Consider the following 13489-nt stretch of genomic DNA (forward strand, 5'->3'; position numbering starts at 1 on the left):
AAGGACATAATTTGATTATCTGGTACATAGTCATGTTAATAGAGAACAAATTAAAAGTAAGCTACAAAGCTCATAGGCAGGTTCATAGGTTAGTACTAGGCTAACTGCACTTGTGAGCCATTTTTTTAAGCCTAGCCAATTATCCCTTGTGAGATTCAAACCCTGTACCTTGTGTTTGTAAGGCAGACACCTTAACCATTAGGCCACCCTCATCCATGAGGATAACTGTGTTTCCCTATTATAGCAGTAATATTTCCCCTAAGTATGATTAATACAGTTGCCTTTTCTGTTAATGATTGTTTTAGTTGTACTACAAGTATAGTTTATATAATATGGTGTGACAGTAATCTTTAGTATTTTAGTGAGGCATCCAGGATTTTTAAATGTTGAATGCCTGAACATATAATTAACATAATTTAATGAAGAATGATAATCCTATGGCAGAATATATTTTTAAAACCCACAATAGCGATATACAGAGTTTTAAATGTATTCTTAAGCTGGTTTTGCCTGTTGGGAGAAAAGGCAAAATACTAGACCTTTTAAGTCAGCACAAGACATTTGTTTATATTTTAAAGTTTGGAACTTTGAAAGCCATATAGCTTTAAAAAAGAGTTGGAATGGAAGTTTATTTTTAATTGATTGTGTGTTTTATTTGATGTATTTTGATAAGTGGGTTTTGATTATGGGTTATTTTAAATTTATGCTTTGTTCTTTGTTCTTATATTCCGTAGAAGATGTACGACTGCTGAATCCTACACAAATGCACTTTATAAGCACTTACATGAGTGCATGGATCATGCTATCCCTAACAGGACCAAGATGCTATCCTCAAAAAAAAAAAAAAGGAAGCCAGTCTGGTGGTCGCCTGCCATAAACAAACTTTACAACAGAAGAAAGAAACTGTTGCAGAAAATGGTAAAATCCCATGACTGGAAGAACTCCCTGGTCAGCCTCAGTAAGAAGATACATATATATAAATATATACATTTTTATATATATATATATATATATGTATATATATATATATATATATATATATGTGTATATATATATATATGTATATATACACATACACATACATACACATATGTATGTGTGTGCACATAAATATATATATATATATATATATGTATGTATTTATGGGTCTACTTCACATCACTGAAAACTCCAAATACTGAATTTTATTTAACTAAGACCACAATACCTAATTTTCAAAATACTGAAAATTCATTTGATTAAGTCTCATTATACTGAAAGCTTACAGTGCTGAATTTTCAAAATACTGAATGTTAAGCCATAGACATGCACACATACAACACCAATGACTAACTCTTTCCAAAACTTAAAAACTACTTATTTACCTTCTTAACAGAAACTGGGCAATGTAAAGCGAAACTAGGTAGAGGGCTATGCCCCCCACACTGCCTAATATGAGGTGCTGCACCCCGCACACCTCCAATCTATATATAGTAACTCCAGGATCGCATTACAGTGGGGAAAAGGGCATATACCTTTTACTTACCTTACAGTACTGTACATACTGCCGGGATTGCATGAAATGTCCACCATATTACTTTAGATACTTCCCAATAAAATATAGAGAGACATACCCACATTTATAAATGCTACAACACTACTTTCTATGCAACTATCAGTATTCTGATAGTCGGCACTTTAAGTTACGGTAATGTTTTTTTTTTTTTACAAGCAAGTCACAGGTGAAGGGAAAAACACATAACGTCTATGGCTTAACATTCAGTATTTTGAAATTCAGCACTGTAAGCTTTCAGTATAATGAGACTCAGTCAAATGAGTTTTCAGTATTTGGAAAAGTAGGTATTGTGGTCTCAGTCAAATGAAATTCAGTATTTTGAGTTTTCAGTCATGTGAAGTAGACCCATTACATATATGTGTATATATATATATATATATATATATATATATATATATATATGTATATATATATATATATATATATATATATATATATATATATACACGCACACATATACACACACATACAGTGTTTATATAGGATATTAGCTTTGTGTTATTTTAGGGAATGATTCTACTTCTGATTGTATTATTTAGTTGGTGGATTTTTGCTTTAAATATTTTATATGTTTGATGAGCAGCTTTAATTATAAAGGAAAGGAACAACTATGGGGTGTTTTGCCCTCATGCTAATTTATTTATTTATGGCCTTCTTTGAAATTAAGTACTTATGCTTCTAATATTTATTCTATTTTTTATAAATATAATGTTTTGTATTTTGATTATATTGATGATTTTTTGTAATATGTATAGAAATGAGTCTGGGAATATTGTTGAAGAATTGGGTAATGATTTTGGTCTGATATTTAGTTATCAATGTTCAGACTAAAGTATTGATTTTTTACACTTGTGTTTGCTTAAGAAAAGTGACCATGTAGATACTAAATTGGGTAGAGAAAAATGTGTCCCCTTTAAATTGTCATATGGAGAATTGGCCTCGGCTAGCAGGGCTTGTAGTAAATAGTATATTTTTAAAGCAAAGCTGACCAAATTAATTGTTTTATACAATGTAGTTTTGATGTTTCCTGTACCAAAAGTGCTTTCTAGAAAAACTGCATCAGTACCAGAGGGACTTTTATTAAGTAATACTGATTTATTTATGGTGCATGCTGGGAGATCAGTAGTTAATAACCACAGTGGTGTTAATAATAACTTTCTATTATGTGAATGGGTTAACTAATTTTAGTGAGGTATTTTCTGCTTTATTTTAGATTTTTTAGATTTTTGGGAATTTAAAAAAAGATTCACGCTTGGCAAAGTATCATTAGATTAAGCCTAAGATTTGTTATGCACAAGGACATAATTTGATTATCTGGTACATAGTCATGTTAATAGAGAACAAATTAAAAGTAAGCTACAAAGCTCATAGGCAGGTTCATAGGTTAGTACTAGGCTAACTGCACTTGTGAGCCATTTTTTAAGCCTAGCCAATTATCCCTTGTGAGATTCAAACCCTGTACCTTGTGTTTGTAAGGCAGACACCTTAACCATTAGGCCACCCTCATCCATGAGGATAACTGTGTTTCCCTATTATAGCAGTAATATTTCCCCTAAGTATGATTAATACAGTTGCCTTTTCTGTTAATGATTGTTTTAGTTGTACTACAAGTATAGTTTATATAATATGGTGTGACAGTAATCTTTAGTATTTTAGTGAGGCATCCAGGATTTTAAATGTTGAATGCCTGAACATATAATTAACATAATTTAATGAAGAATGATAATCCTATGGCAGAATATATTTTAAAACCCACAATAGCTTATATACAGAGTTTTAAATGTATTCTTAAGCTGGTTTTGCCTGTTGGGAGAAAAGGCAAAATACTAGACCTTTTAAGTCAGCACAAGACATTTGTTTATATTTTAAAGTTTGGAACTTTGAAAGCCATATAGCTTTAAAAAAGAGTTGGAATGGAAGTTTATTTTTAATTGATTGTGTGTTTTATTTGATGTATTTTGATAAGTGGGTTTTGATTATGGGTTATTTTAAATTTATGCTTTGTTCTTTGTTCTTATATTCCGTAGAAGATGTACGACTGCTGAATCCTACACAAATGCACTTTATAAGCACTTACATGAGTGCATGGATCATGCTATCCCTAACAGGACCAAGATGCTATCCTCAAAAAAAAAAAAAAAGGAAGCCAGTCTGGTGGTCGCCTGCCATAAACAAACTTTACAACAGAAGAAAGAAACTGTTGCAGAAAATGGTAAAATCCCATGACTGGAAGAACTCCCTGGTCAGCCTCAGTAAGAAGCTGAGATCCCTCATAAAATCCTCCAAAGCTAGTTATGAAAACAAAATCGCCACTGATTTTATAGACAACCACAAAGCATTCTATAGCTGTGTCAAGAATCTCAATGGCAACACTCAGATCTGCTCTGAGTTACAGCACAATGGCACTAAATATACAGACCCAACTGATATTGCCAACATCCTGGCAGATAGGGTCAGTACTAACTTTATCCCCCCACCCCCTAAAGGGCCCATCTCTATACTGGAAGAATGCAAAGTTCCTGTAATCATGGCTGCACGGGTAAAAACCACAATCTCCAAAGCCAAGAACACAGTATCCATGGGACCTGACAACATCCCAGGCTGCGTTCTGCATGAACTACAGAATGAACTGACACCCCAACTAAGCACCATGTTCAATCATAGCCTCACCTCAGGCTTTGTGCCCACCGAATGTTGCACAGCGATGGTTATCTCACTCCAAAAAGGGGGAGCCACCATGGACCCCGGAAACTACCCCATTAGCCTAATGAGCCTGGTCTGCAAGGCCATGGAACTTATCATCATGGAACTTCTAAACAAAGACATTGGTAATCTCCAAAGTCTGGACCCCACCCAGATCAGGTTTGTAAAAGGCAGATCATGTCTCCTAAACCTGATTGACTTCTTTGAAGCAGTCACCAAAGCTGTGGACAAGGGTAAGGTGGTTCACACAGCCTATCTAGATCTAGCCAAGGCTTTTGACACCATCCCCACTCTAGAATTATAGATATATTCACTAAACTGGGTATAAATCCCTATGTCACATGATAGGTTGCCAACTGGCTCACTGCCGGACCCCACACTATGAAAATAGCAGACTCCAAATCTGACTTCAGACCAGTGATAAGTACTACAGGGTTCAGCCTGGGTCCTCTCCTGTTTGGTATCTACTTTTCTGAAGTACAGGCTAACACAGAAGGTCGTTGGCTAATGAAGTTCGCAGATGACTGCAAACTAGGAGCCATAATTGAAACTCCTAACGATGTGGGTGGACATCCTACAAAAGGGCCTCACTGAGACAGATGCCTGGTGTCAAAGCCATGGCCACAAGCTCAATGCCAAAAAGTGCATTGTCATCCCCTTTGGTAATAACTCTGTACCCATGAGCTACTACATAGATGGTAGTCTACTTAACTCTGAAAGTGTGATAGGAGACCTTGGGACACAAGTGGACAGTAGTCTCAAAAAACTGCAGCTTTACTCCGTCGCATATTGCCTACTCAGAGGTGATCTCTGCCTAACATACAAAGCTATGTCAAACCCAGAGCTGTTGGACATGCTCCACTTAAAGAAATCTCAATCCCACCGAGCTAGACACTCTAGGGACCTAAACCTTATCACAACAATAAACAGAACATGCTGGAGGGATAGATTCCTGTCCCAGAGACTTCCCATACTCTGGAACAAACTACCTATATATATCAAACAAAAATCCCCATTAGCACTCTTCAAGAAGAATCTTGATGACTGGATGGGAAATAGGAAATTCACCCCAGGGATCACCTCTGTGGCTTTGCTAAACTGGGGCACAGGAAAATAATTTTCTTGGGTGGTAAAAGCCAGGGTATCTTTTTTGTTAGGCTTGTATAGGCCCTAGGGCCGATAGCCTAGTACCTACCTATGTAACTATGAACCTAAGATGATGTATTGAAGCTCAATGAAATTTGGTTAATGAAATTCGTTGAGTCTCTTGAGACAGTCTTTTTTTTTGAATAATTACAGTTTTATATGTATATCTTTCACATTTCTTGTCTGGCAGGTTTTAACCTGTGGTTTCCAGTTGATCTCTCTAACTTCCACTTCATCAGGCACAGCCTTTTATGGTTGCTTTGTATAAAAATCAAACAAAAAAGTAAGATTTACCAATTCAATTTGTATGCCTTCCAAAGTGCTGTTAACTTCAACAATATTCAGTCATAAGACCTTTCTCAACTCTTTACTGATGGAGCGCAGTGTGTCTGTCATATATTCCCATTCTGATGCACAACCAACTGCACTTTTATAATATCCTAATTCCACAATGCAATTAATTGTTGACATCATTGAACTAGAAGGATCACCTTTACATTTTTGTTAGTGGAGCAGTGTAAGGAGGTAACCAACTTCAGAGAGCACCTCTCATATCATCATCATCTTTGTTTTTCTTGACTTGGAGGGCACTTACTAGTGGCTGGGGTCTGCATACTGTTGAGCACAAGAGCTGAGTACTTAGTTCATAACATCTGCATCATCCTGTTTTGTTCCTGTTCTCAAGTGCAAGAACTTTTGGAAGGAATATACTGATTCCTGATAGACTGAGGGGATAACTCCAACCATCAGACCTGTCAAAGTGGATGTCTTTGAAGATAAATTTGTGCAGTAAAAATGTTTCTTCTATGTCTTCAAGAGATTCTTATTCAACAAGCCTACCAAGTTCTTCCTCCCTTGGAAGAACTGACTTGCAGAAGTATCAATGGTGCAGTTCAGCAGGTTTTATATAAAATGCATTTCTCCACAGTTATTTGATGTCCTGTTTTTGCAGGTCTCTTTATCAAATCCTCCTTGCTTAATGTAATTCTGGTCCTTTAGTGGAAAAAATCTGAGGGTAAGAACTACCCTATCTCCAGTTGTAGGTATGTTAACAAGATGCATTCTTTCAGTTGTGAAGAAATGTCTTGTTGTCACAAGCGCAGAATTAATGTCTAGCCATGGGAAGGTTTGATTATGAAAAGGTAATTGCTGCAGGTCAAATCCTGATAAAGTTTGTGTTATCATTTATACATATCTAATCTTTTTTCTTGATGTTATCCCTGGGGGAGATAGGGACAGTAGTTCCACTTGACTGATCATCACCAAGGAAAGACTTGAGAGGCACCAAAATGGCTAGGACCAGACACATTGACTTGGCATTCCCAAGCCAGTGATGGTGGCCTTTAGTGCTTGTGAATAGTACTGGATGCATAAACAAGGAGTAGGAAGGCCCACAGTGATACATGTACTCACATCTTCCATGGGTTTAGGACCCAACTAGAAACTGCCATGTTGTCAGTATTCCACAAGGGCACAGACAACCTCCATGATTGCCTTGATGGTGGCCCATCCATTTTCCTCTTCTCCTTGCACTGGGGACACCACAGTAGAAGGGAAACAAGTAGTCTTTAGATTGACAGGCACAAAGATAAAAATAACCTAGGTAAAAAATATTAAGGAGAAATAATAATATTGCATATCAGGGGTTTCATCTAGAGAGGTATATTTGACAGATACACTGCTAATTTCTATTAACTCCATCAGTAATTTGATATTTGAAAAGCAGTTTTCATTGTCTTTATGCTTTAGAGAGGAATATGTTGAAGGATTAAAAAAAATCAACCCTAGCTAAGCTTTTTTATTGTCTTTGTATTAAATGTATGTGCCATATTCTTGTCTCATTCATAACCCTTTGTTTTTCTAGAGAGTTCCTGGAAAAACCGGAGACAGATGACAGCTGAGCAGAAGCTTGTACAAGTTGTGTTCTACTTGGCATGAAGAGTTTTTGTTGCTGATTTATCATTCCCTTCAACTGAAACAGAAGACATGCATGTCTGTTTGATGCATGGGTACATAGACAGTGAACTGTGTGTGAGTACAGGCTGAACTGTGGGCACACAGATGACCAGTAATACCCAGCATCCATTAAACAGATGCTTCAGATTATTTGTATGTCCCTGAAGAGATCTTCAAGCGTTGGGAACAGTGTTACTGTTCATAGTCTTGTATCCTGGTTAATGCTGCACAAGATGTTTCTTCAAGTGAAAAAAAATTATTTTTTTTTCAAACCCCTGTTAATTTCTTGCATTATTTAACAACAAGATGTTGCTTTCTGGAGTTCACAAATAACTTCCATCTCCTAATAATGTGAAAACCCTAATATTCCAGTGAATTGAGCTTGTACTTGATAATAACAGTAGCACTGCTGATGCTTGTCAGAAACTTCACAGCTTGGTTTTAAACTACTGGAAATGCTAATTCACCTAGGTAAACAATAGTAATTTAAACTGCTTCAAGTTTGGAGTAGGGGTAAACTATGGCTGTTTGCACCAGACACTTGATTGTTTTTACATTTTGTTAATTATTCTGCTTTTTCCCCTGTGGTATGATAGCTATGTAATTTAAATAGAGGGACTTTATTATATACAACTGTTACATTTGAAAAATAGCTGTAGCATTTATGAGGGATTGGCATTGCACTTAAGGTCCATTATGTGAGCCATTTGCTGAAATTAAGTTCAAAGACTTCCTAGTCAGTGTTTGGTATGGTGACAGTTTGACAGTCCTAGACTCGTAATGTGCAAGCCCTGGAATAGTGTGACCGAATGTGTGAAAATGGTGACTTAACTAATTCCAAGATTGTTTTGTCTCAGAGTATTACATTTTCTCTGAGATATGGCATTTTTGAAGTGTGGGAGGTGCAGGGTGCTTGAAAAAACATAACTTTGAAGGACAACAGTGAGTGTTAACACTTGCTGTTCTCCTTTGGTTTCCCTGTCTTCCCCAGAATTCTGTGACTCACAATTACAGATCTCAGAATTACACGTGGTAATCTATTGTATCTCAGTAACTTCCCCAAACTGAAACAGTAGTAACACTATGGAAACAGTAAAATGGTTTTATTCACAAGTAAATATTACTGGTGCACGTCTGAAAGAGCACTAAATAATGGGGAGAAGTTTATCTGATATAGTTTAATGCATTCTGTATTCCTTGTTTACATTATTTACCCTTTATTAATTGCTGTGGTAATGTGACCTTTGACCTGTGAGTTAAAGCTAAAGTGTTGTAGTTCAGGGTGTCACTTTGCTGTAGCACACATATGGAGGCTATGACGTTTATGCCTCAACTGCTTCTATAATAAAATGCTGTTGGTGGGTAGGGTGGCAACAGTGCTAAGCTGCTTGTATAATAAAAGGCTCTTGGTGGGTTGGATGACAACAGTGCACTTGTTGTCATTCTGTCATGTTCTGTTCAGTTGTACTTGCTTTGTTTCAGGCTGTGCTCATATGAATAACCAAGGATCTCATTCATTATTTAAAGCAGCATATTTCCTACCAGTTGAACCACACACACACACACACACACACACACACACACACACACACACACACACACACACGAGGGAGGACTTAACATTTAAGACTTCTGAATTCTTTTTTCTTATGTCAGACTTTATACCTATATCAATAGGCTTTGCCATCGTAAATTCTTCACTTTGTTTTCAGTACATGCTTCTTGACGTTTTGTCTGTAATTCTACATCTTTTAAGTTAAGGACATCAGAACATCATTTTTTCATTAATTAGTAACAATTTTTTGTTGTTTTTAAACTGCTGTTTGCCTGTTTGAATGTGGGTTTGCCAGCCAAAATCTCATTTTGTAATTTGGAATAATCCAGCTAGTTCCTTGTAAATGTACTTCTTTTCTATCATTTTTTTTGTAAATATGTTTTGGTACTGGTCTTATTTGCTTTGTTTCTGCTGAGTGGGATTAGCACTTCATTGTTTGTGTTGGGTGTTTGAGAGCTGTAGTTTTAAGACTCTTAACACCTCTTTATTTTGAGACCTTTTTATTATAAACCAGTAATCCAGAAATCATGTATTCTTCAGAATACCAGAATAAGTATTAGACAATGACAAAAATGTTTCTCACCTCATTTGCATTATGGCACTTTGCTTCGCAGAGGTGGAGAAAATAACATAGTACACAGATCGAGCAATTTACTGTTATTGAAGGTCAAATTATTTTTGCATTTTCTAGATACAGTTAGCTGTGAAAGGTTTTAGGTATGGGATACAGTTGAAGAGTGGTAGCCCCTTTATGTTTTTTTTCCATACAAGTCCTATTAACATTAAATGTAAGAATGATGGTTGAGAGTTATCTTGATTGAAGCACATCAGTTGGCATATACAGTCATCCAAGATAACTCTGCAAATCAGGTTTTTTTATTTTAAATTTATCTGCTCTGTACTGGTGCTTCACATGAAACTGCATATTTCAAAATTAGTAAGTAGGTACTGTCAAGAAACCATAAATTATAGGAGAAGGCTTCTTCTATAAGTCAGGAAAAAAAAATGAAAAAAACCCACTGTAGCTGGACTTGGATAAGGATATGTCAAAATAGGTCCCAGAAAATGTTACTTGAAATGGAAGAGTTACATAACGACGAGATGAAGGCAACTGGAAAGTACAGAGGACCTTATGAAGTAACCCTTTGAAGGAGAAGCAGCCACATTATGTATGAATTAATGGTACTGTACACCCACAGGTTGTCTCACAGAGCAGGTTAATAACATGTTAAAGATACTGCATACCCTTAAATGAATACATAAGTAATATATTAAAGTTTTTAGTGCAAACCACAAAGCGGGCTCATTGAGTAGATTAATGATATATGGTCACTGTGCATCTTTAAGTGTCTGGTACAACTTTCTCATTCCACTATATTTTAGTAGACAGTCTTAAGGACTCGACTTCTTATGCATGTCCTCCCCTTTAATGATTCTAAAGGTAGAACCCATGGTTGTCATGTAGTAGTAAGATGATAAACATCTTAGAGTATTCCTGGAAGAGGAAGCAGAATGCACATATAGTCCTGAATGAAATTTCCTTATAGCGTGCCAAATGCTTTAGTCGATGCTACATTGTGCAATCAGTAATGTGCAAGTCCAGGGTTTGCTTTGAAAGACTGATATCATGGTGTCATGGGGATTGTTCATTTCCTTGCAATAGTGCAGTCTTGAGTTGGTATTAATAAGTAGTAGAAGGTGTGGGGGCACATACCCCCATGTTGAGGATGCACAAATAAGTCTCAAGTTTGACCGTGAATTGCATTCAAGTAATTCAGTTGCTTTTTAATTACAGTTACTGTACATTATTCAGTCATAAGAAAGTAAGACTTTTGTCACAGAACCTCTCTACATTGTGAGTGAGCTGTTATAACTGTCAACTCGGTTGGTACTGTGGGATGAAGAAGAACTTATTTTTAACAAGATTGGATAATATCCATGAGAAACATACTCCTCTCTCTGAATATATTTCTGAAAATGCATCTCACAAAATTTTCTGAATGCTAAAATGTTTGATGAATGAAGAGTAGATGGAGCTCTTCTTCAGGGGGAGTCCGTGTAAAAGTAAAAATGACATGCACATTGTATCCAGCCTTACCTGTGTCATCTCAAGCCTGAATCTCCACAAGTAGTGGCTTTCTTCCATCTGGACACCAAGTCAAGCTTCTGGCGGAGTGATGTAGTTCTCCTTTTATAGCCCACACCAGTGGACATTCTCTTCATTTTATATACCCATAATTCATTCGCCTGAAGAACACTTTTACTGCATGCTTAGTTGCATTTAGCTTTGTAATTCTTTTAACAGTAAGTTTCTTCACTACACTTCCAGTTGTCAGCTTGGGATAAATTGATTAAGAAGTGGGATTTTGGTAGACGGCTAACCCTTAAAGACTTTTACACATCTGTTTTCTTGTAGGCCCTGACTGCAATGTTAAAGAATCTGAATATTTTGAAGAAAGGTCAGACAAGGTGGAACAATTCATAGACGTCTTTTCTTTCTTAGAAAAGACTAAGATCTTTAAAAAAGAAGTCGTGCCCAGCTCTGTAATACAGATTGCCCTGCTTGTGACCCAGACAACCTAAGTTTGACCTACAAATTTAGCAGAGTCATAGCTACCAATTCTAGCACCCTTTGCTGATCCCCAGTAGGATAGTCACTCAGCTTTCTCAATGCTAGTAAGAGTGAAATTTAGACTTATTTTTCATGGTGCTTTATTTGTAATACAGCTTTTGACATGCAGTATAATTTGATAGTACACATCTAAATAAAAACTTGTGATACTTATTTGACAGACTGTGTGAAAACAGTTTCAGTATTGTCTAGTAATATTTACAACATGCAATCTGACTATTTTAATTTAAGACAGATATAATGCAAGATTAGCAGTGACAGCAGTGGGTTTTTTTTTTTTTTGAATGAATGGAGCTAAGGCCTGAAAGATAGGAGATGATTTTACATTAGTAATGTACACAGGTTGCATTTATCTGTGTTAATAGTTACTGACTTATTGGTTATGTTCCTTGTTAAATGGAATTTGGAATTAATTTAGAGAGGCCATTTTTCTTTGACCTAAGAAATACGGCAGTGCTACAGAATCCTGAAAGCCCAAAATCCTGAAAGTTCAAAATACTGAAAACTCATAATGCTGAAAACTCATATAACTCATAGTTCCTACAGCAATGATATTTGCTATTTGGACATCTGCTGTTTTGTTGAATAAACTCACAACCATCGTATTTTCCTATTGGTTTATAAAAAACAGGCTATGCACAAAGACATGTTGTTTTTGAGTTTAGGTGTCCAAGAAATTAGTTTAATAAACATAAACTGAAGCAAAAATAAATGTCAGTGGTTCATGAGCACCTTGTCAAAGATTTTTATTTCTTCTACTGGTAATGCCTCATGAAGAATTCACTAGCATTTTTCCTTTTAAAAATGGTAATGCCCTATTTGGGCAAAGACTTAGAGAATCATAATACTTATTGTATAATACTGTATTCTTGGATGACAGAATGACTTAATTTGATGCACTTTCAATGTTCCAAAACCATGTACTGTAAATCATTGCTTAAATGAGTTGCTTTCGGCCTGAACATTGGTGGTATTACATTTTTAGAACAATTTTGTTAAATATTTAAGGTAAACCACTTCTCATCATAAGTTTTTTAAATGTTTGCTAGGTCAGTGTTGTGCCCACTAGCATTTGCTAATAATGAATAAACTACTCACAGTTATACTGCCTTTGAAGATTAATTGCAGAATTAACTGTTAAATGTCCTGTCTCTGTAGTAAGTTTATTTTTTTACTAATGCAGATTTTAGTTTCTAATGTGCAGAATTTAAGTATGTAATTAATATATATATATATATATATATATATATATATATATATATATATATATATATATATATATATATATATATATATATATAGGGGTTCATATGAATCCAGCGACAGCTCAGAATATTGACAGCAAAAGATCAACAGCGAAAACACCGACAGTTCAAAAGCCCGACACCGCATACACTCCACACCAGTACAACAATTAACAAACAAAACAAATCCCCACTCCAAAACCCACACACACCACACTAGCAAACCAAAATACTAACAAACCAACACTAAACCTTACATACACAACTATCGACAACCCTAACCCAAACCCTAACCCTAAGGTCCGTCACTATCGCACACTCACCTAACCCGCGCCCTAACCCTAACTCACTTAACCCACCCCTAACCCAAAACCTATCACTACTACACACGTACCTAACCCGAGCCCTAACCCTAACTCACTTAACCCACCCCTAACCCAAAACCTATCACTACTACACATGTACCTAACCCGAGCCCTAACCCTAACTCACTTAACCCACCCCTATCCCCACAGACCGACAACATCGCACACTTACCTTACTCGCACCCTAACATCCATCACTACCGCATAAATACACATCCTTTCCCCATTTCGATGTTCTCAGCGTCAGTGTTTTCCTCCGTCGGTGTTTTCGCTGTCTATCTTTTGCCGTCGATATTCTGAGCTGTCGTTGGATTCATATGAACCCATATATAT

General features: G+C 36.2%; 1 protein-coding gene across 1 annotated transcript in view; it reads left to right on the forward strand.

Moving 5' to 3' along the window:
* Window positions 1–12650, forward strand: part of LOC122790111 (lysophosphatidylserine lipase ABHD12-like) — a 392933-nt gene extending 380283 nt beyond the window's left edge. Inside the window, exon 7 of the mRNA XM_044057688.1 lies at window positions 7269–12650. Within this exon, the coding sequence (XP_043913623.1) occupies window positions 7269–7305 (37 nt within the window). The 3' untranslated portion in view covers window positions 7306–12650. The remainder of the gene's footprint in view (window positions 1–7268) is intronic.
* The last annotated feature ends 839 nt before the right edge of the window (window positions 12651–13489 follow it).

Source organism: Protopterus annectens, chromosome 1.part2 (assembly GCF_019279795.1).
Source record: "Protopterus annectens isolate FY-2018-M chromosome 1.part2, PAN1.0, whole genome shotgun sequence".
In the NCBI taxonomy this organism is placed as follows: domain Eukaryota; kingdom Metazoa; phylum Chordata; order Ceratodontiformes; family Protopteridae; genus Protopterus; species Protopterus annectens.